The sequence below is a fragment of the Copadichromis virginalis genome, linkage group LG3 (assembly GCF_057382275.1).
Source record: "Copadichromis virginalis isolate Kocher_CV1m ecotype Utaka linkage group LG3, C_Virginalis_male_GT1.1, whole genome shotgun sequence".
Lineage (NCBI taxonomy): Eukaryota > Metazoa > Chordata > Actinopteri > Cichliformes > Cichlidae > Copadichromis > Copadichromis virginalis.
Window position 1 is genome coordinate 21547382 of NC_140620.1, and position 25085 is coordinate 21572466.

The 25085-nt window shown below is 39.6% G+C and overlaps 1 protein-coding gene across 1 annotated transcript; it reads right to left on the bottom strand.

Moving 5' to 3' along the window:
• Nucleotides 1-51: 51 nt before the first annotated feature.
• On the bottom strand, nucleotides 52-24597 carry ttc39b (tetratricopeptide repeat domain 39B). The gene is made up of 19 exons (XM_085447732.1): nucleotides 24234-24597; nucleotides 12855-12889; nucleotides 12630-12734; nucleotides 12391-12522; nucleotides 10837-10907; nucleotides 10668-10735; nucleotides 10034-10098; nucleotides 9838-9943; nucleotides 9078-9143; nucleotides 8880-8988; nucleotides 8619-8686; nucleotides 8483-8542; nucleotides 8080-8241; nucleotides 7890-7981; nucleotides 7643-7763; nucleotides 7413-7524; nucleotides 5604-5721; nucleotides 5372-5488; nucleotides 52-4353 (listed from the first exon to the last, which is right to left on the bottom strand). The coding sequence occupies exons 1-19, from the start codon at nucleotides 24270-24272 to the stop codon at nucleotides 4257-4259; spliced, it is 1743 nt and encodes a 580-aa protein (XP_085303858.1). The 5' UTR covers nucleotides 24273-24597; the 3' UTR covers nucleotides 52-4256.
• Nucleotides 24598-25085: the final 488 nt, after the last annotated feature.

The following is a 25085-nucleotide window of genomic DNA, read 5'->3' on the forward strand; positions in this document are numbered from 1 at the left end:
ACCAACATACATACTAGTAATAAATAAAAACACAATATAATTTAAAAGGAGTAATATTCTTCTGTTTTCATTTTATTGTGCCACGTGTATCACCACATCTAATCAGAAAGCCTCTAATCTCTCCTCCAGCCATAAAACACATGCAGCAACACGTTGTATATGGGAAAAACAAAAAAGCAAAAGCAGTTTGAACTTATAAAGAACAGAAAAACATATACAGATTAAACACAGAGGCACTGAATTAAGCTACTAAATGAAAATATGGCCCAAAGCCTTCTATGAAGAAAGGTTGTGGCAATAAAAGGTGAACATTTTATAAACACAAAGCAGTGACTTTGTTTTGGTGATTGATGTAAATCACCTTCTAACTGGCTTAAAAAATGCCTCCACTGCCGTATGTTATCTACCTATTATTCTATTATTATTTATCTTGTTGATCACTGATTTATGTTGACTTTCAGATACTGCTGTAGTTGGTTTTTAGGCCTACCATTTCTTTTGTTGTTCATTTGTCCACATATTTTTTAAGGACCCAGTGCACACCATGGTAAGATACATTTTTGGCTCATAGCTCGTTGATACAAATTAACGGCGGTGAGACTGTCATCTTTGGTATTTTTTGTTGTTGTTTTGAGATTCAAATTAAAAAAATAGAAACCTGTGATCTGATTTTGGAACAGATTGGTAATAACAAAGTACCTAAAGATACAACATTTAATTAAAATTAACCATCTGCTTGTTAGCAGGTTTTAAATCTCACATAAAAGCGAGGCCCTGCCATTGTGCATACATTTAATAACATTTTACCTTTTTTTATGCAGAACAGAGAAACCTTGCTTTAGTAAATCTTAAATAAAGGAATAACACAACTTTGTAATTCTGCTTCCAGGATTATTTTATCACTATTATTAGTTGCATTATTTTACTTCCTTACTTCCTGTGCTGAGTCAGTTCTGCATGGCAGCTTTGGCTAACCAAGAAATGGAGCTGCAATTTTGGGAAAACTAGCAAGAAGGAACTACTGATGAGTGCAATGCTAAAATTGCATCTAGCATTGTTAAAGCAACATTTTATTGCACAAAGAGACACAGAATATCTTTTTAAAACTACCTGATCATTTTTAATAATCCTCACAGAGTCAGATGTCTTAAGTCTTTCTAGCTGAAATTTTAGGTAGGAATAACATTGCAGTATACTCACAGGACAAAACTGGGACTTAAGCATTTTCATTGCTACAACTTTTTTCGACAGATGACTGTGGTCTTTTACTGGACTGTTATTAATAATAATATCAGTGAATGTTGGCAAATTACGTAGTTTGGAAGCAAAGTTTCAGATCACACAAAGACATGAAGAAAAATCACATCCAAAAACATACAGGCACAGAAAACACGTCAAATAAAATCAAATCAAAACACACATCCAGCAAGACACATGTGGAGAATTTGGTCTTTAGGTTGATACATTCATGAAATGGAGAAGGCTAATTGTCATTTATTCAAGTACAACTCAAGCGGGTCCATCACACTTATGTTTAAAATGGAAGCAAAGATGTGCTTACTTTGACGAGCATTAGTGTACAGTTTTTCAGACATTTTAAGTTAAGCTTACAACATTTTAGGGATAAACTGTCCTTTACTGTCCTCTGAGAACTGAGTAATTATCTGATGTGTTAACACACAGCACATAATAATAATAATAATAATAATAATAATAATAATAATAAAATCTTGTTTAGGTATAGATTGTGCTTATCCTGATTCATCTGTACATGATTAGACACTAAAGTTGCTCTTCATGTACACTGTAGATCTACATAATTTATGTTATTTAACAGAAAGCAACACAACATAAACAAAGAAACAAACAGACATCTTCCAGAACATGTGTGATCATAACCAAAGCTGTAATCATCAAGAACGTCGACTAGAATTAACGTAAAGCCTTTAGTCTTGGTGTTTTCTCCCAACAGACCGTTGAGCAATCATGGAGTGAGGGACGGCTTGGTTATGCAAATATTTCCCAAAGGCAGAGCTGCTTCAGTATGAAGAAATCATCTCTTTGAGCAGGTAAAGAACTACATTTCTTTAGCCGAGTAATCATTAACTCACACTTTATACCAAATCAGGTTGCCGCTTGTGCCAGGGCTAGCATGATTTTCAGGGCAACTTAATCTCAGTCTAAGGCAACGAGAATTATGGCTTTAAAAATGTATTGCACATATTTCAAACACAGTAATTTTGGACAATATTGCAATTGATGCTGAAATATTGCAGTTAGCCTTTGACCACCAGCACTGACTCAATTTGAAGATCATCAAAAGGTAAAACAATCACAAGTGACAATATATACTTCAAAGTAATCAGTTATATATTAACTTATTTATTCAAAATATTAGTTAATTTATTAGCTAGCTCACTTTGAATTAAAAAAAAATGTTAAGGGTCGTTAGTTTTTGTTTTATAAACTATTTATGCTTAACTTTGTTTGACCGGTTACGTTTTACTGCTTTACCATAAATAATGTATTTTCAATCCAGTGTTTACGAAAGACTGAGGTTCGAGTTTAGTGGCAAAAAAAAAGGTAAGTATAAATGCAGATTTCAAAGTAAGCAGTAATTCCACATTATATTCTATGTCCATTTAAATATTAGCTATACTAGTAAGATTGGGAGTTTTGTATCTGAGGTTGCTTAATGTTGATCTCAAGAGAAATCTGGTTTTAGGATATGTATTAGTGGTACTGTGATTAATGTTTGAGGCCAAAACACTTAAAAGGGGTGTAGCAAGTAATCAGTCCATGGTTTGGTTCATACCTTGCTGTTTTCTTTAATTCAATTATTCTTAGGTATTTCCAGGGGACTGTCTTTGGATGATCTTTCAACACCAGACTAGCGTGCCTTAACTAGAAAGTAACAGTTCCACATGGCATCAGAAGATGGAGCTAAGTGGGAAGTGATTCATTTCTCTGAATTGATACACCTACACTGGTTAATTTAGTTTTTTGTTTGTAACGTCCAAAACGACTATTATGACAGGTAACTCCGATCCGAGAAGTCTAGAAGAAAAGACATAAAAATCTAATATTACGTGTTTCAGATACAGGATGAACTGAAGGGCTGTATAAAAGCACCATTCAAGGATTTTTTTAACTCAAGGAACAACAAAGAAGAAACTTAATGCATCTGTTATGTTGTAGATGTTTTTACCTGTTAGCTTGTTTTGTTTTTGAGCTTTTTATTTCAGGCTTCTAAGAGACGATCAGCGCCACCAAAGCAGCCCTGCGTTTGAGACATAGAACGTGGACTCTGACGTACCGACAGAATAACTCAGAACTTACTAACAGCACAAATTTGTTTGTATTGCTGTTAAATGTGTGCGTTTACAGCCATTACTGCGTTGTTCTTTTAAATCTGCATATTGCCCAGTCTGTGCGAGCTTGGAAGGAGTGTACTACACCGTATCAGTGTTTCCTGTTTAAGCCACAGTCGGTGAGAAGGCTGTGATTGCTTATGCACGGACACACTTGTGCGTCGCGTGCATGTGTGGCATGTAGGAAAAGAAAAAGGCAAAGAACGTGCAAACTGCTAAAGATGAACAGTGTGTTCTAGTATTCATCTTTAGTGGTTTGCACATCACTTCCTGTTTATGATTCATAAACAAAAAAAAAGAAAATCATGTCTTCCACGATAAATAACTGAAATCATAAACAACAGATTTATATTTTGGGCCCATTCAGACAGAGAAATGCAAGGAAGCTAACACAGAGCTGCAAAAGAGAACTTGTTGACTGGATTTCCAAGACGATTTGTCAGTGACTGGGTCTCTCCTGTGGGCTGACATATAATTGCTAGTTTTTTTATCTTGTGCTTTTACATGAAAAAGTGCAGCAGTCCAATCAGATATTAGCTATGAAAGACTTCATAGTTGTTCTCCTATGCAAAGTGTCTCTGAGTGAAAGAGCCGTATGGACTCAAAAAGAGCCTGTATCAGTTTTTAAGTTACAGATAAACCTGCACTGATTGAACCATTGCTCTACCAGTGAAGTCTCTATTTTAACTGGTAGAAGAAGTGCATGTGCAAGTAATTATAATCCAATCTTTCCAAACTGCAGGAAAATAAATAAAAAATGTAAAACATAATTCAGAGGAAAAAAAAACCCAGGTGGAGGTGTCCTCTTAAAACCCAAACACACCTCCACTTCTTTCTTCACTCCAGCTAAACAAACAGCTGCAGTCTGACTCATGTTTTTGTGTATTATGGGGTGCCGGCAGGTGATCCTTTGAGGCTGTTAAGGGCTGCGTGGATCCTGAAGTGCAGTCTGGACTCCATGGAGTAGTCCTTGTAGTTCGTCCTGATGATGACACACAATCAGAATCTCAAATAAACACGCGTTTCGCAATCCTGCCTGCGCAGGAATGTTTTGTTTGGTTAGTATTTTTTTCTAAATCACTGTAAATACCTCACTCGTGCATTTAGTGCCACCTAAACAATGCTGTTTTTCCTGTCTGCGCAGCTCGAGTTATGGTTGCAAATTTCCACTGTAGCATCCTTTATATACACTATGAAGTGTCTTGATGCATGCTCAATCATCCAGGTAAGTAAATCTCTAAAAGTTGATTCTGTTCATCTGGACGTAGCATTTTCGTTTTCTCCGAATGAAAATGAATAGAATATAAGTGTGTGTGTGTGTTCATTTAAAGGTATCTAAAGAGCAGCGACTCCCAAACTGTACGCTGTAGCTCCCTGGTGGGGTATTAAGGTACTTTAGGTGAGACTTGGGAAGTCATTTAAAATAAAAAAAAAAAAGAATAAAAGAAGTGAAATAGTTATTTCTTGTAATTCATTTGTAATGCCATCTAAAATGTTAAGGACAATACAATATAATTATTTCATATTTCCATTTCTATTCCAACTTTTTTGAGATATTTTGATGCCTTCAAATTTATTTATTTTTTTGTCATTTTCTCAGTTTACACATTTGATATGTTTCTATATTCTATTGTGAATAAAACAGAATAAAACATGTGTTTATAAGATTTCCAATGATTACATTTAGTTTTTATGAAACTTTTTACCAGCATCCCAACACATGCTCTAATTGGGGTTACAGTAGAATTTCCATTAAATATGTACATTTTAGACAAATCCAATTAATCCAATGAATTAAATAAATTATAAATTATATATAAATGGAGGCATGGCTGTCAGGTGGCAGAAGTAATGAAAATAAACAGGAAATGCTTCATTTTCTGTTTGTGTGATCAGCACAGATAAGACTGAAAGTTTGGGGGCGCTGCAGATTTTCACATTACAGAGTTAGAGCAGTCTGTTTAGGAATGGCTTATAAAGAGTGTTTAAGCAGAACTTACTTGGCGTTCTCGATGTATGTGGTGGCCTTGAGGAAGTCTCCCTGTTGTTTATACAGCAGACCCAACTCATAAAGGGTGAAAGGAATCAAGTAGTGATCATATCTGATCCGACCCTCACTGAAAGTAAAGCCCATTAAAGCATTATCTTTATTTTCAGAAGGTAAACCACAGCATTAACTGCCTAAACAAGGTCGTCGGCATGCTTTTGTGTTCTTATCTGTGCTTGTGTTACCTGGAGAGCACCTGTGTGAAGCACAGCTCAGCCTGCAGTAACCTGCCCAGGTGCTTCAGGCAGAGTCCCTTCAACATCTGGACCAGACAGCTGTCATCTGTGTGAAACTCTGACGGATCTGAATGAGAGATGGACTGTTAGACATAGATTTACATAAGCTCCTAACCTTTCATTAGCCAGTAATTATTCAGCAGTAATAACCTTACATGACCTAACGCCTTCTGAGATAAAAGGATTCAGAATGGAGACTTAAACATATTTAGCTCCTGGAATACACCAGCTGTTTTTTGGCTGTATGTTTTAAGTCATTGTCCATCTGCATTATGAAACGCCGCCCAATCAATGTGACTACATTTCGCTGAATATGTGCAGACAGTATGTTTCTTAACATCTCATATTCCTTCAGCTGCTTCTGTCCTGTGTCACATCATCATTAAACACTGGTGTCCCAGTGCCACCTGTAGCCACGCACGCCCAAGACATCACACTGTGTCCGCCGTGTTCTACAGATGATGTGGTGTGCTTTGGATCATGACCTGTTCCACTCCTCCTCCGTAGTATTTTTCTCACCATCATTCTGGTAGAGGTTGGTTTTGGTTTCATCTGTCCAATAAATGTTTTTCCAGAACTGTGCTGGGTTTTTTTTAGAAATGTTTTAGCAAAATTCAATCTAGCCATCCTATTCTTGAGGCTTATAAGTGGCTTGCACCTTGCAGTGAACCCTCTGTATTTACTTTCACGCAGTCTTCTCTTCATGGTAGATTTGGATATCAACTCCTGGAGAATGTTGACGTGTTTGGCTGTTGTGAAGGGGTTTCTCTTTAGCAAGGAAACGATTCTGTGATCATCCACCACTGTTGTCTTCCGTGGATGTCCAGGTCTTTTTGCATTGCTGAGTTCACCTTTCTTTCTCAGGATGTACCAGACTTTTGCCACTCCTAATATTGTAAAAATTTCTCAGATGGGTTGTTTCTGTTTTTGCAGATTCAGGGCGGCTTGTTTCACCTACATGGAGGGCTCCTTTAACCAAATGCAAGCACCACACCTCAAATCAACTCCAGGCCTTTTATCTGCTCAATGGATAATGACATAGTGAAGGAACTGCCCACACCTCATAAACCCTTCATCCAATTTGAATGTGGACAGCAGAGTTTACACATTGTTTGTATATAAATGTATTTAGAACATGTTTCAGTAAACAGGTAAAAAAATCCAAGTATAAATGGCCTAACTGTAATAATGAGCTCACTGTATTCAAATGGCCTCCACAGTAACCAGCTCTCTCACAGATCTCTTCAATAGAGCACCTTTGAGATGTAGTCCAACAGCAGTTTCAAATCATGGATGTGAAGCTAACAAATCTGTCAAACTGTGTGAAGCTATCATGTCAACATGGTCCGAATTTTCTGAAGACTCTTTCGAACCCCTTGTTCAATCATTAACACAAAGAATTAGGGAAGTTCTCAAAGCAAAAAAGGCTCCAACAAAATGTGTCAAATGAGTGTAAAATACCCAAGCTTTATCGAAGACTTAAATGTAATTAGATTCTTAACAAAACAGCTGTGGTAACATCTTATAGCCGACTCCATGTGCACAGTTTTGTGATGTCTCAGGAGTTTTAATCAGTGTAGATGCATGAATACTAATATCAGCTGCTTACATGCAGACTTGAAATCACTAACATGAGCAAAATAGAAGCAGGCCCAGGACAGAACCCTGTGGAACGCCTGTTTTACTCTCATGAGATACTATTGGCAGCACACAGTGTTAGCAGTAGTGCTAATAGCAGAGGTGCAGTGTTGAGCTCACTGGGGTCATTGTGAAGCTGCTCCTCTGCCTTCTCTATGGTTACCAGCAGGGACTCGGCACAGTCGGCTCGCTTTCCGACGATGGTGAAACCATTCCACACGTACATCATCTCCTAAAAGAGACAACAATTGTGCGTTATACTTCACTACCAGCTCATTCAGAGTTCATCACACTCAACTAACCACTCTCAAAGTAGTGAGTTTATTATGTGCATGTGAATGTTTGTGTACCAGCAAAGGGATGACCAGGGGGATGGGGTTAGCAGCTTTGTAACGCCTGGACTTCCTCACTGCAAATTTCTCCGTTGGAATGGACTTCCCAGCCAGGCGCTGTTTCAGCCCCTCCACCTGCCTACACACACACACACACACTGTCTTACTGCTAATCCTGGCCTTAAACATAGCTCGGCTCTACCTACTTCACATAGGTCGATTCAGCTCAGGGTGTTTAAAAAATACATGTAAAAAACCGGCTGACCTGAAGAGCTCCACAACATTCTCCCCCGTCTTCTTCAGCTCCTCCTCTGACATCATGCTTAAAATGGCTGCCTTCTGGTAAACATAGATAGCCTGCAGAGAGCAGGTTTTATATTGAACTATCGCTGACTTTTATGGTTCCATTTCTGTGCCTGATATATGAAACACATCTGTTTTTATTCTGAGCTTACCTTGGACCAGCGACTCTCCTTGCACAGCAAGTCAGCATATTGGTACGCCTGTTCCCACTCCTGCTGGTACGAGTGAGTCCACATGAGCTCCCAGTAACACAAGTGGTGAATCTGCTTCCACTCCTGCTGGCTGCTCACACACTCCTCGTACTTGGCCCGAGCCTAAAAGAAACACAGAACACTTAGACCTGCTGTTCAGGTTTGTAAAGGAAGTGCAGAGGGATGGGAAAAACCAGTGAAAAGGGAAAGACTTCTATTAACTTCATTTTAATTCCACATAAAGTAGAACAGAGAACAATTTTACTTCTTTGTTTAGCTGATAAATGTGCTGAAATCCTTGCGCTGAAACGTCTAGTTTTCATTTGGACTTTGGCACTGAGGGTCTGAAAACACAGGGACAAACCTTCTCAAAGTTTCCTCGCAGCGCGGCAATGCGAGCAGAGTAGAAGAGGATTATGGAGCCCTAAAAGAAAAAACAAACATGATGTTTATTTAGTTACGGCCGAGTTTACTTAGACGACTGTTTGCGGTTTACTTACTTTGGGGTATTTCTGTTGGTATGGCTCCAGCAGAGCTTCAGCTTCCACCAGGTTCCCCTCTGCAGTTCCTGATCAAAGAGAACACAACAACATTCACTGCCTAATCTGCTAAGCAGCAGAAGATGCTTCTGGCTTTATTTAGGCCTTTGTGGTCGGACATTTGAAGCCAGATTAAGATGGTGAAGCTGAGCTTTCTCTACCAAGACTGAACCCCACCCCCCCCCCCCCAAAAAAAAAAAACAACATTAAAGTGTTTCCTACCCAGTATGAGTGAGACGTATGTGTGGTAGAAGAGCAGAGTCAGAACACAGAGGATTGACCGCAAACTGTGGCTGGAAGCTCCCTCTCTCAACTGGGACAAACCAAAGCCCTGCAGACAGATAGAGAAACAGTATGATTTTGTCTGTGTAGCCTATAGTGGGTTTTTAAAATGTTATTTTAAACAGAGCTTGTACTCACCCTGTTTCCTGAGAACCCGATAAACTCCAACAACCTCAAAATTCTCTGAGGGAGGAGAGACAACATCTGGAAGACAAAAAGATTTCCCTAAAATCAATCATTCAATAAAATCAACAAAATTGTGCTTTCAATGAACCATTATGTGCCAGATTCAATATAACCTGTGGATTGATGTAAAAAAAAGAAAAAAAGAAAGGATGTGGGGCCAGTGATGGTGCGTCCAACGACCAGTTCAGCTGTGAAACAAACTGGCTGAAATGGACTCTCGTTAATCTTAAGAGCTTAAAAGGAGGTGTTTAACTGAAAAGTGACGATTCTGACTCGATTAATGAAAAAATTAGTGTAAGGACACATGAAGTATATGAAGCCGTTCATAGGTTTATAGGACTCTCACTAATATTTTTCTTTTATCTGTACTTTCACATTAAAATGCCAACCAACGTGCTTCATCAGCTGCACTGTGTGGACGTTTTAGCTGCTTCCATCCAACTAATAAAGAAAATTTGTAGATTTCTTGTAGATTATATTAAAGTAATAATATAGATAAATATACAATACAGAAAGCATTTACATTGGCCTTTTTTTTTGGATCCGTAAAAGTTTGACCCTCTGGCCTGATGATCCAGTGGAGAAAAAAAGATGGACACTGGATGTGCTTTATTCTGAGCGAGACGGCATCGTCCTAATTACGGCAGATTAAACCAGCATTAAACTTACCTACATTAACTGACTCCTGTGGATTAAAAAAACAACAACTCACCAGGTTGAAAGAGCCAATGCCCAGCTTGACTCCACCCTCGAACTGTCTAAATGAATCTGATTGGCCGGCCACATCTTGAGTGGCATTGAGCACATTCTGACAGTCCCTATTGAATACATAACAATCATGTTAACAATGATATTTCTACTAAAATACATTTAAAATGTTTCATTTCCTCCATAGATCATTCACTCACTTGTAGATTTGGTAGCTGGTCCGAATCTTGATCCCTCCTTTGATGAAACTGATCATGTTCTCATCCTAGAAAAAGGAAATATAGATATAATATATAATTAAACAGCCTTATTATTAGTCTTACCAGAAGCTACTCATGAGTCATGATTCTGGCTCAAATCCTAAATGGCTTCTAACCACACACACTATAAAAGATGCAGTTTCCGAGTGTGTAAAGTGAAGCCAGTGCTCACTCATCATCACATCCATTTTCGATGGTGAAAACACTCAGCTCGAGGTTACAAAAGGCATCACAGTGGCAACAACTCAAACCAGAAGGTTTAACTGAACCCAACCTGAAAAACAGTGGACGACCCATCATGTGTCCTGAATCACCCTTCATTAATGCTGGCGTCAAGCTATGATTGATGAGGAAGCAATTTTTAATCTTTAATTTAACACTCAAAGCGTCTGTACTTCAGGTTCTCTGCCTTTTAATGTTGTTACACATTCACACGAGGAACATTTAGCAGCCACTGCGGGAACTGCGCTTTAAAGGGGCTTTCAACTAAGGTTACGTATGAAATATATATGAAACGAAAGCAAATACGTGAGCAGGCACACAGGTGAAGTTAAAGGCAGACAGCATTTCTGACCTGTACAAACGTCAGCGTTGCTTTCTGCAGCAGACATTCAGCGTAGCAAAGCTCTGCGTGCATCTCTCCTGCAAACACACCAATGCAGCACACTGACTTCCAGCTCTCTAAATTTTCTTCACTTTCTGTAGACGTCAGTGGAGTGATGTGTGGGCATGTGTTTACAAACCTTCCTGCAGGTTAGACTGCTTGCTGATCAGCCCGGACAGAGATCCGACCATCGAGTTCTTCTTCCTGAACCTAGAGAAACAATGAGGAGACGTTAAATCTCATATTTAACCAGTCTCTACTGTTGCAGTTTGAGATGACATTAAACGTTGTTGTGCATGGGGGCCTAATTGTTCTCATTTGAAAGAGACTTTGAGATGAAGAACTAAAAGTATATAAAGTATAAAATTGCAATAAAACAATTAGTAGAAAAACCTCCTGTGGGTATTCCCATTTACTGAACCTTTGTTGAGTGTTTTCTTGTAACACTATGAGGATCATTTTCCCTTTCCCCTAAAGAGACAGGATTGCTTGATATAGATTGTGATTGTGATATAGCTTTTTGAAATCATATTTTTTCTCCCTCATTTTTGGAACACAAAGCTACAGTATATATAATATTCTAGAATATCTAATATCAGCGGTCTCCAACCTTTTTCGCGCCACGGACCCTTTTATGTCCGACAATATTTTCACGGACCGGCCTTTTAGGTGTTGCGGATAAATACAACAAAATAAAACCAGTACCGGTACAAAAAAGGAAGATTTATTCATAACACATGGGAAAAGACCCAGGGAAACAGAGTTAACAATAATAACGCTAAAAAAACAACGAGAAAAACCAATAAAACCAATAAAAACCATAAATTTCACACCCGAGCCTCAACTCTCGCGGCCCAGTGCCAGATGACTCACGGACTGGTACCGGTCTGTGGCCCGGGGGTTGGGGACCGCTGTCTAATATCATAAATGGCTTAAAAGACGGAGATAGCCACTGTGGCGTCACCCATTAGTTTGTGAAGCCTGGAGATTAGATTAGCGTTTTCACCTTGAACTTCTTGGTGTTCGGGACTGGCTGCCTGACAATCTAGATAACAACTTGTCAAATCAACAGCCAGTGAGTAGATCTTCGATAATTCTCCTTCATGAAACTTAGAATGAACAAAAAATTACAAAATGGATACATTTTTTATTTAATATGACCTGAAACTAATAACTGAAGCCCATAAGTTCATTGGGAAAGTGTTTTCAGAAGCCACACAGCAAGCGTACTGCTCTGTCAGAGTTCTTTAAGCTGCATGTTATTCTGAAACCACAGCTATTGCTTCCTGCAGGCCGCGAACAGGAATGTGTATTTAAGGCACTTCAGCACTGGCTTCACTTTTCAGACTTGAACGTGCCCATTATGATGCAGCCACACAGCCCGGTCACCATTCATACAGTTACTCACTGCAGTGCCACTGCGCACACACAATCTCTGATTCAGCGCCAGAATTGGAGAAGAAAATGAAATTATCTGCTGCTGATTTTCTTTATTATTCTGGACAATTCAGGGCTCAAGGATGAGTCACTTTTTCCAGACTTTTCAGCCTCAGAAATCTTTTTGCAGCCACAGTGGTCGTACCGCAGTTTGTTTCATTACGTTATTACATGTTGTGAATGGACTGAAAAGCTTCCTCGCCCAGAAACATTAAGGCTATAAACAGGAAGAAGACCATGTTTTCCTGCCTCTCACCTCTGACAGGTGTGCAACGCCTCCTTGATGGTTGCCATGGCAGTCTGGATGTCTCTGTGCTCAAAGGTCATGGTCGCCTGCATCACCAGGATGCTGCTGTATCCCAGAGCGTGGTACATGCTGTCCCTCCACCTGCGCACAGCAGCAGTCATTAATAACAGGGAGCTACGACTCCAGCAGACACTAGAGAAAGAGAGAGGTGTAACGAAGCAGCGCGAGGTAACGACTGCTGTGGTTACCATGGTTTGAGGAGATCCAGGGCTTGAGAAAACTTGTTGTTGAGGACCAGGTTGAGAGCACACTGAGTCTCCTGGATGGCAGTCTGCAGATCCATGCTACCCGCCCTACACAAAGGCAGAACCAGCAGTCAGCACAGAGCGTGACTAAAAGTGAAAGATACACAGGAAACGATGCTCACACACACACTCAGTCTGTGCGCTGCAGGTGTGTGTGTGTGTACTCACGCAGGTATCCGATCAAAGGCATCTTCGAAGCTGTCCTGAAACACACACAAACACAGAGTTTAGTTCTCAGCATCCTCCTCCAGGTGACAGAAAGGCCTGTGAGACGTCTGATTGGACGCGATTCTAAAGCACCACATTTCATTTGTACAATGTGTGTAATCAGCAACAAGTTTGCACTGCTCGGGAATTACTGGAAGGCTACATGACCCGAATCGTGAACCACACCGCCATGACTCTGACCTACTCGAGGGCTCTGTGAAACCATCGGGGTCATTTCAGAACTGAACCACGAACTATTCATTCACCGCCACACACGCTGGGAACAAAAAGAAAACCATTTTTATCTCATTCTTCAAAGTGATGTAAAGAATCCATCAGGTTTCAGTCTGAATTATATCCTATAAAATAATACCAGAGTCTTTTGACTGTTAAGTAATTGTAGTTTGCGTTTAATCGAACTGCTTTAAATTTTTAGTGTAGAATGAAGTTATTTCCGACTATCCAGGCAATGTTCTATTTAATTTTTATTTATTTATTTTTTGGGTCTTGTAAATTTATTCCAGTTTTTTTTATTTTTAACCTTTCAGACACTACTTTTTGAGAGTTATTCAAGAGTTTTCGAAGCTTAAGGTGTCTGGATTTTCCAAATTGTTATCAGTGACTTCTCGAGTTGTCACAATTCAGGGCTTCCTCTTAAAAAGCCTTTGAGATTTATTCCTGAGTAATCAAGGGAATACAGGACTTATGATAAATATTCTGACAATTGTAAGAGCTTTTCAAACTTTTTGCAATTTTTCTGCCTTTTCACGATTTTGCACAAATTTCAGAGTTATTCCAGTTTTGGGGGAATAGTGTGTCAGTTTTATGGACCTCCCAGGGCTATTCGAGAGTGCCTGGATTATTCCTAAATTTCAGGTTTTTCGTTTGTTTGTGTTACTGAGACTTTTCAGCGTTTGCGGGGCGTGTTCCAAGAATGCCCTATATTCCTATACTTTTCAGTTACTATGCTGTAAAGTGTTACAGCCCCGAGAAAGCAGCCATAGAAATTAAAATATGAATAGTTGAGAGCGTTTCAGTGTAAGATGGTTTCTCTGAAGTCTGGAATTTGTGTTTTATATTTTAGTAAATACCTGCAGTGCTAATAAGGGTCACAAGGGTCATACATGGCTTAACATGAGTAATAACAATCATGCTGCAGAGCATTAATTCATTAGGCTAATTCAAGGTTTTCCATTCATTTCAATGCAGTCAGCGATTCAGGGAAGATTGCTGTTAGAGGAACTGCTGCCCATTGCTTAATGCTAAGACCTGAACCCTAGAATTAGGTTCGAAACTCCAGATGTTTGAAAGACAATATTTCTAGCATAAATCCAAAAACACTTTTACACACATCTACACGTGTAAGCACGACTGCAACACTTCAGAGGTCTCAACTATGAAATATAAGGATTCATATATGTGCGTAATGGTGTAAACAGATTTGTGTCCACACTACATAAGTAACATTTACACAGCATGTCAGCAGCAGGCTAATAATAGCTACACAGTGGCTCCTTACATAATAGGGTGCAGCTGCAGTCAGCGCTGTAAAGTAACTCTGCCTGCTGGCAGCAGCTTCTCACTGCTCCACATTGGAGCACTGTGACCCATCTAACCACAAAACATATATTTAAATCAAAAAGATATAAAAGAAAAGAACCAAAAAGTGAATCATTGTGAGTTAATAAGAACACAAAAATATCATAGAAATGTGGAAAAAAGCCTTGGAAAGAGAAAAGAACAAAAAGTGACAACATAAAGAAGTGAAAACAAATATACAGAGACACAAAAACACCCCAAAAAGAAGCAAGACTAGTAAACAGACAAGGTATGTAAAAGAAAAAAGCAGGAATTAGAGACATGAAGAAAATACCTATAAATAAACAAATAAATAAAAGTGCTAAACTTCAATAAAGTACCATACCACCTTTATTTATAAAGCACTTTCACATAAAACCAGGGTTCACAAAGTGCTGTTCAAATAGCACAAGCAAAGTAAAAGTAAAATAAAAAAATAAGATAAAATATGTTAAAACAAATTGAGTTAACCTCTTAATATGTTTTAAGAAGCGTTTTAAACTCAGAAAGAGAAGAGGCCTGCCTAACGTGCAAGTACTAAGAAAAGACACAAGAAGTTAAGCAACAAATGAGTTTAAAGACACACTCACAGAAACAACCACAAAAAAGCAAAACAGCTAGAAAGACTTAAAAGCAATATAAATACAAAGTATCAAAATAATCACAAAAACATTCAGCAGAAACAAAAATTACTACAAAGGTGAAAAAATAAAAATGAGTACAAAAAGACTTTAAAAGTGGATCTGTTCATTTTGCCAGTGTTTTACCTCATTTTGATTGTGGTTTTCCTCTTTTTGGGGGTTATTTTATGTTGTTTTGAGGGCATATTTACTGAGAGTTCAAATGGCTTCAAAGAAACAAATTGACAAGAAAGAAAAATAAATTTAAATAAATTCACAAGAACAAAAAATAAAACATCAACAAAGAGGCAGAAAAAGTTCTTATTACAAGCAAACCGCAAAAAAAAAAAAAAAAAAAAACAGCACAAAAACACATTACTGAAAATAATGAAGGCCTCAAAAAATACATAATCAGAACTGACAACCAGAAAAAACTAAAAATATAGAATAAAAGAAAAAAACAAAATCAAAAAAAGAGAAAAAGTCAAAATCATGGACAAGCAAACATCGATAATAAAAGAAAAAGAAAGACTGGAATAAGTAAGACGGGATTAGCACAAAAAGTAGAAAAAAAATTAAAATATATACACGAGTAAAAAAGAAAATAACCATGAACCACCACATTTCACGCTTTGACTCATTTAAATTTAACGGTAGAATTTTTAATGAAACAACAAAGTAATGCAAGTATATCAGACGTGTCAATCAGACATGTGCACAGGAGCAAATAAAGGGCTGAGTGTCAGCATCCCTGAAGGTTAAAAATGGTTTTACAAGAATTACAAACTCTACGGAGTGACTCTTCCTGCAGGCAACAGCTTCAAGTCTGATTTTTCTGACATGTTTACATAACTCACTACAGCCCTGTGTGTGTCTTTTACCCTGAGAGAGAGGCCTTTAAATGAAAACAATGGAAAACGAGACACAGGACAGAACACAGAAGAATAATAGGAGGCAGAAAATTACTAAAATACGAGACATAATCCCTTCAGAAGTAACATTTGTAAAAAGTTTCTTTTTAAGTTAAAAACAAAACCCCACAAAGAGAATCAATTACCTCCAATGCCCAAGAGACAAAACTAACCACACACAACAAATACAAACATGACAGAGGCCAAAAACCAACCAGAAAAAGAAATGAAATAATGGAGAAACTAAAAATGATTAAAAGTACATTAAAAAAAAGATCAAACACAATCAAAAAGACATAAAAGGCCCACAAAAAACAGAAACGATGCTATCAGAAAGAGCATAATTCCCACAAACATAGATGCAAAGAAAAATATCCAAAAAACTAACAGAAACACGTAAAATGCCATCAAAAAGAAACAAAATTCCCACAAAAAGAATTAAAGCAAATGTAAGCAAGCAGCAAAGCAGCAAGAAGCAAAATGTCAGCAAACAATGTAAAATAACCCCCAAAAAGAGGAAAACCCCAATCAAAATAAGGTAAAAAAGTATGTATGTATAATGTAGAAAGATGAAATCAAAATGAGGTAAAAAACTGACAAAATGATCAGAGTATGTAGAAAGTTTTTATTGGCTGAATTATGGACCGTGTGTTATTTTATGTGCAAGTTTTTCTCTGTTTGAAAGTGAGGTGGAGAAAATGTAGCAGATGATGGAGGAGGAGGAGGCCGGCTGCAGTCAACAGAATATTTTCACAAAACTGGAAAAGTCCAAAAGTAAAAATGTGTGAATCCAAACAGACGTTGCTTCCTAACTCTTTTCATTCCAGCAGATGCTCCGTGTGGCATTCCCCTCTCGCTCTGTCAATGTTTTGGTCTGTTTGCGACATTCATGGCTAAGGAACAGCTAGCGATCACAGTGAATAAGACCTGGTTATGTTGTAACTCAGACCTTGCCAAAGTGTGGGGCTGGGGGGGGGGATGAAATGGGGGGAAAAAAAGCAAAAAAAGAAACAACAACGCTTGGACACTGCTAGCACGGGGCGCCCACAGAAACGCAAGGCAGGAGGTGAAGCATCGCTGAATATGTTTCCAAACAAACTATCTTCCAAGCCAAAGACTAGAAAATATGGTGAAGCAAATCTTCTCTTTGGTTTCACCTGCACAAGTGCCGAGGTAGGTCTCCCCTGCAGGATTGGTTTCCCCTGCGTCACGAGCACGGACTGGGCTCTCCAAATCACAGACAAACAGTATCCCACATTCTTGATTTTTAGTTCACAAACACTTGTTGTAATGATTAACTACTCCTGACATTTTGGAGATGTTAGCTCTTTATACAGTAAAGTCACAGCTGGATACAAATAACATCAGGCTGATCCTGCCACGATTTGTTCCCTTGGTTCAAATCACGGACAAACAGTATCCCACAGCTGTTTATGTTTTTAAACCCATTTTGCACAGAGAGGCCTTTTTTGAAATATTTTTCTTGTAAAACAAAGGGGGGCCTAGCAAAAAAAGTTTGGGAACCACTGTTGTAACTACAGCTGATAAAGGCTTGTGGAAAGACTTCCTAGAAAAGTTGAAGCCGTTATAGCTGCAACTCTCTTGGGCCAGATAGCTTTGTAGAAAACAGAGACTACAGATGAGGAACATACAACCATTTAGTGTATTAAAGAGGTTTGAGTCATCGCCAGTTTTACAGCCTAATAATCGTGAAAGTCATTAAACCTAACCCACCATATCATACCTGAGAAAGGTGGCTACGCCCAGGCATCCAGACAGGCAGCAGTGGCTTTTTTAACAACTATATTTAGATTAACCATTAAATATTAATTTTTCGACCATAAAGAGAAAAAATATTGTTATTGTTATAGGCTGGGATCAATTTGGAAGAAATATGATCCAGTACATCTAAACAACCCATAAAAAACTGAGTTTAAAAGCTCATTTAGAAGTTGCATCATTTTATTTTATAGCTTTTTATTCCTGTTATACTTTGGTAGTTAAAGAAGTCAAACTAATACCAGCAGACCAGATACCAGCGTATTGCAAACACACAAAGCAAACACAAAGAGACAAAAAAAAGACAGAAAGCCTTAAACACTGAAAATAACCACAACTAGAAACTAAATGACTACACAAATATGGGGGAGAAAAACACACACAAAAAAACAGAAATGGGCAGAAAACGACTATAAAAGGTAAAAAAACAGGAACAAAAAACACAACCAAAACGTAACTACAAAGTAACACAACACTAACACAGAGAGACACAAACAGACTAAACTTCAACGATAGGCGACGCAGGATTTCTGAACACGTTTGAAACAATCGAGATATAAAAGTCATTGAATATTTTTATCTTTCTATTCACTGTTTGACTTTATTAAGATGTAATGGTGACTTTAATCATGTTGGGATTTTCTGATATTTACAATCAAACAAAAACCAGATTTTTCGGAAAAATCTGCGTCACTTCTGTTTGATGTTACAGAGCAGGAGAGGTCAAAGTCAGAGACGCGTCTCCTGTGACTGCAGCAGCTTCCTCATCAATTAGTCAAAGCCTGCAACTTGTGTCCGATTACCCAACGCACAAATAACCTGGCTGCACTCGAGGAGCGCCTATGGAGCGTCCTCACAGCCCCATCGGAGCCTCGGACCTCCCTTACATCCTCCAGAACCAAATCTGTGACACCTGGCATTAACAATGATCTTCCCTGACCTCTGACCTCACATGGGGAACAGAAAGCAGACAGAGAGTGTGTTTTCTTAACCACATCCTGCAAACTGAACTGGTTGCAAACCACTACGGGATCTGAGGTGTACTTAGGCTTACCAGATGCCATTAATAACAAATTAATACATTTCATATAAACTAGTGAATCTGAATTATATTTCGTCATTTTTTGGTATTTTGTAATTATTCTTTTTGAATTCTCCCACTTTTACTCCCATTTTTTTTTTACCCATGTTTGAACCCTCCCTTTTTCTCATAGTACCACCAGAGGAACACACAACTCCAAAGGGATTTGTGTTTCCTCCTGGTCCTGCATTATTGCCAAACTCACCTCTGGGATTCCTAAAATCTGCTCTCTGGACAACCTACTGCTTCAATTAAATAAGCATAAATTAAATTATCCACTTTGTGAGTATCTGTAAAAAAAAAAAAAGCCTCTGTGTTGTCTGAGGAGGGCTTCAGCAGTCAGGCTTCCTAACTGGCTGTGAGAAAGGTGTGCATTATATTCTATAAGACTGAGCTGATCTGTGTTTTCTTGGCGTTGCTCACATTCCTGTCGCGCCTTTGGGTGTGTGCACTGCATGGTAGGATGAACTTAAGATCCTGGATTCACAGACAGTCAAATGTCACAGCAAACATGCCAAAACTGACATGATTAGTAGTTTCAGTCTGAGCAGAGGCAATACCCTTGCACTGAGTGTTTTTTAAATAAAAACAGCTCGCCTCACATTATTTAGAGCTGAGCGAAAGTCAGCTGAATTCCTCTGTATTAGGATGAGTCAAGGCTGAAGGAGTCGAACACAGGAGCATTTGTCAGCTGAAATGAGGAAATGACTGGCTGAGGTGTGACGCAAGAGGGCCTTAACAGAAAAAACCAACCCATGTCATCAACCTTAATGTCTGCAGCGGGTCTATCGGGGAAAATGGTCATTTCCATCTGAATCCTTGACACCTCTTCAGAGACAAACAGGTAAAAAGGCTTTATGGAGGCTAATTGGGTGTCCTGCTTGCTAAGTTCATCTGGTAGTAAAACAAGTAGTTTTAAGGGAGCTTAAGAGCCATGGACCTATAAATATCCTACTAAAATCCCCCTGGATTTTTAGTTTTGCTGAAGTCCTTGCAGATACCCAAACTTGCAAATAAGTGAAAGTCCTCATAAAAATCTTTCTTTAGTGTGTGCGCTGAACTGAACTCCTAGACGTCTCCAATTCTCTTCACATAGCAACTTGACGAAACCCTGAAACATCTCTAAATAGAAGTTAGTACAGAGTTTCAAAAAATATCCCGATGGCCCTTCAGCCCCCTTGGCATGCTTTAGCGCTTGTCACTACCCGATCTGTACCGGAAACCCGATGTGTACCATGATGCGTGAATCTTACGTCACTTCCTCTCTTTGCCAACATTGTGACGGTTAATGTATTTGAATGGCACGGTTAGCGCCCAGTTAGCTCCTAGCATTTCTCAACAGCTCTGCCTCCTTTTCGACTGCCCGAGACATTTAAACAATGGATAATCCGTATACAAACAAAGTCGTGCTTTTCTACTCAACAGAGAGCGTTCCCCGATTGAACAACAGCGCCGTAAAATAAGAAGAATGGCGCCTAATTACAGACTTAACAATACTGACTTAGTAATGTGTCACGTGAAGATTCATCAGCCAGATTAAGTGTTTACTGACAATTGACAGTGATAGCGAACATCATCATCACTATTCCAACAATCCTCTCCTCACAGACAAGCATGAACACACTCTATCACTAAATCAAGTTTAACACACGTTTATAATGACTAGGGATGGGTATCGAAAACCGGTTCTTGTTGAGAACCGGTTCCCACTGTTTCAATTCCTTGGAATTGTTTGCCATTTTAACAAACGATTCCCTTATCGATTCCAGTCGCCCCGAATGGCGTCACCACGTTGCGGAGCGTCATTTACCTGGCAGGAAACACGGCGCCTAAGCGGCTCAAATGCTCAAAAGCTTGGTTATACTTTACGAGAACGGATGACAACAGGGCAACTTGCAATACTTGCAAAGTAGATATTTCATTTAAGGGAGGAAACACTACAAATATGCAAAAGCATTTGCTCACAAAATACACGATGACCTTAAATGAATGTCGTGTTTTTAATTCTGCTCCGGACTCGTGAATCTCAACCCAGCAGCAGCGGTAACGTTTGCACGTCCTCTCCCGTTAATGCGGCAGGTAAATAATCAACTAACAGTGCATATTATGTTAGCGCGATCTGCCTTATTACAAAACCTGCCATTACCGTGCATTTAGGTGACCATGATGAGAGAGACAGAGTCTGGCTCAGATGCTGGCAGCTCTCGCTGCAGTCTACCCGTAGCGTCTCCTTTCAGGCCAGGATAGAAAAATGTCACCGAGCAGTGACTAAGTTTGTGGTCAAAGGCTGCCACAGCAGATGTTCCCGATTTTAGGTAAGTGAATGTGTTTAATTGTAGGCAGAGACATTACTGGATATTCTTGTGTAATTGTCACAGAACAATTTATGTTATACTTTGTTATTGCTGCAGACGAATATTTATTTTATTATTTTACATTTACATTTTTTTTCCTGGGGACCCTGTGACACCCCATTGAAGAGCCGTAGGCTGTGGATCTCTTAAGATCTCACTGTTGGGTTTGTAAGGCCATGTTACTCCTCAATTTCTATCTTGTTCAAAGAGAAGATATAAAACAAAGTTCTAAGCTAATCGACCTTAGTGTTCTCCTTTTTAAAAAAAAAAGAATCGATAAAGAATCGAATCGTTAAACAGAATCGAAAATGGAATCGGAATCGTGAAAATCTTATCAATACCCATCCCTAATAATGACGCTACTCCGGTTTACAATAGGGTTCATTCGCTCGGTCAGCAAGTGGCGGTATCCTTGTACAAACTGCCATTAAATGAAACAGAAGAATAAGAAAACATCTGCACATGCGTGGTACGGATCCTGTAGACCCGATTTATAACTGTCTTTGTTTTTGTCTACATTATATAGAAAGGTTTCATTATCGCACACATTTTAAGAGATACCTATTATTGTTAACACCTTAATACAGGGGTAGGGGACGTTAGTCCTTAAGAGCCGGTGTCCTGCAGGTTTTAGATCTCACCCTGGGTCACCACACCTGAATCAAATGATTAGTCCATTACCAGGCCTCTGGAGAACTTCAAGACATGTTGAGGAGGTAATTTAGCCATTTAAATCAGCTGTGTTGGATCAAGGACACATCTAAAACCTGCAGGACATCGGCTCTCGAGGCCTGGAGTTCCCTACCCCTGCCTTAACAGATACTCTGACCTGTAACTATCGTAAAATGCTTCGAAGTACACGCCTGTCGAAAATGCATGGTACGGATTGGGTTTCCGGTACAGATCGAGTAGTGACAGCTCTCTTGGTGGTCCACTTTCTCAGGATATTTTAAGAGTTTATGGAGACTTCTTTTGGTTCCGTTTCTGTTTTGGGGGTCTTTTGTGCCTATTGCTGGGTTTTGTGTCTAGTGTCTTGTGGAGATGATTTTGAATGGCTGCTTCCAAAGAACACCTGATGGTCTCTACAGCCCAGCCATATATCCAGTATACAGACCTGCTGAACCCTGTCATCTAAACTAGAAAACCTCAAAATATCCTTTAACACCATGACAAACCAGTTGATGAACTCTCTTCTACATTACAGCTGTACTGCGACACTCCCCATTTGAACAGTGTGAACCAGGGAGGGTCAGGGTGGAGGACTGGCTTTAGTGAAAACAAAGGTTAAAAATTAAACCTGGGAACTCGGTTCCCATCATGTTACCACTGACAAAGTTAGCATACTGTGAACATTTTGACTTCCTCAGCTCACTGATGTTATCTTGTCACTAGTTTGAATGTGAATGTGAATTTGAATGAATGTGGTGGTGTGAAAGTGCAGAAAAAAACCTGATATTTCCTGTGTTTACAGTGCAGGAGGCAGCCTGTGGCTGAAATCAGAGCTGTCATTTACATGAAGCTGTGCACACATGCAGACACGTGAACCAATACTATCAGCTCACTTAGCGCTGAGACATAAATCCAATAATGAGCAGGCTGCCTCCACAGCTCTACACATAACTGAGGAAATACATCCAGAGCTCAGTGAGAATCCCATATTATGACAGATCTATGGTCCCATACATTGCTCAAGGATGGCGATCAAGATAAAATGAAAAGTTACTGTGCTGCATTGTATATTTATTAATGAATTGCCCTTTGGTGCACACCCGTCCTCTACTTTTACCACTTAATCAAAGTCCAAATTCACTCCCCACAGCCTGCGGCACATTTAGTTCAGTTCAAAGTAAACTGTTTTTTCCCCTGTGAGTAATCATTGTAAATAAAACGGATCTGGAATAGGTGTGATGATGGGTTTTGCTGTAACTCAGCTGCCCTACATGCGTGCAGCACTGTATGTTTGGAGAATTGTATAGATTAGGATCTATTTACGGTCAGTTGGGAGTTCATTTTGCATCCATGGATACAGTCTGTGGTGACTATAGAAGCACAAACATAGGAAAAAATGAAAGTCTCACTGAAATACTACAGGAGGCTTTGTAAGGTCGATTTCAACAGAAATATAGACAGGCGTGGTGAAAAGATGAGAAAACCTGACAGAAACCGATAAGGACTACGCGTTTATGTTGCATTATTTAGAAATGGTACCACTATACAGTGATAAAACACACTATATGTACACATATCTAGCTACCAACACATATACCACATAAGGCTTTCTCCTCTAGCAGCACAGTAGCAGTAGGTTATTTTTTTGTGTTTTAACGCACATCAACATTCAGAGCTAAAGAAAGGTAGTGCTAAAAACTGCAGTTCCTCTAACGTCAGCTAGAGGCTGGCTCAGAAAAGTGAGACTCTAATGTTAAAACATACAGTGGAAATTGAAAGAAAAAGCTGTGCAGCTAAATTTGACCTTCATAACAACTGTAAAGGGTTATAAATGTTCATATAACTCACCTATTCAAACTATATTAATGCTAGGGGGCGTGGCCACTGTTTTTAATGACAGCTGCTTGCTAGGTTTCACTCGAGCTAATTGGAGATGCTGAACCTTGTGCTGCTTGTGCCTTTCAAAGCATTTTATTACCAACACGTCCCTTTTAGGTCCCTGCAAAAATCCAGCATGGTCGCGGCCAAAACACCAATTTTGAAGCCAAAGCCATAGCTGTGGCCATCTTTTAATACAGTCTATGCTTTCCAGCCAAACAAAGGTGTGTGTTTTTAACGCCTAACCAGTTTCTGATATCATATTCACAGTTTAGGTGTAAAATCTGTCCTTTCCAGAACTCTGATGTGACAGAGAGACTAAAACACCCTCAACAGCCTGGTGGATGTAGCCCACGTGATGTAGGTATATGAGATCAAAGTGGGAACATCATCACAAATAACTGGTTACATCACGCACTGTGGACATGTCAGTGGAAATGCGTGCGTTAAATGCGATCTCCGGCTCCCACCTCCTCCTCTGCGGCCGCTCCGTTGCCTACGTGGGCCATGTCCGCTCCCGGTGCCTGTTCTCCCTCTGGTCCGCGGGTCGCCTGGTTCCGCTACGAGGACGGGCAGAGTCCCATGACAGCTGCAGCCGAACCTCCGCTCCTCTGCGGCTGCGCACGGATCTCCTTCTGCTCCTCTGTGCTCCGTTTATTTTGATTCTTATCGCCGTAGGTCCGCTTCGTCCTTGAGTCAGGCGCGCTTCTTTGCCTCTGGTCTCTTCCGTGAAAGAAACACGGAGAGAAAACACACCTCCCACATTTCCGTTTCTCCGCCCATAGAAAATAGAGGAGAGGGAGGAAATGAAGGAGGAGAGGAGAGAGGGAGGAAACGGAGGAGGCCAGTGTTTGTGTAAGCTGATCAGGCAGAGGCGCAGATTACATGTGAGCACGGGGCGGGGGCACATTAAGTGTGTAGGGGGGGGGGCTCGTGTTTATTAATGGGACAAAAAAAACACTAAAACCAGACAGCAGGCAGAAGTTCAACCTACTGTTTTGATTCAAAGCAAATCCCTTTTCTTCTATGTGTCATATATAAATTATATTTTAACTATAAATTTAAAATGGCCACTTTATTAGGCACAGGCTCCTCTGCATGTTAATGCAAGTATATAATCAGCCAACTGTATTGTAGCGTCGACATGCTCTACATGGTTGAGTTCAGACTGGGGTTCAAGCTGTGGCTGGTGTGAGAGTGCCAACTGAGCCTTGTTTAAACAACCTGCCCAATTATTGTCCAGGCCTTTATGATGGCAACATGACACACTGCCTACATGACGATGAGTTCACTGTCCTCAAATGGCCTCCACAATCACCAGA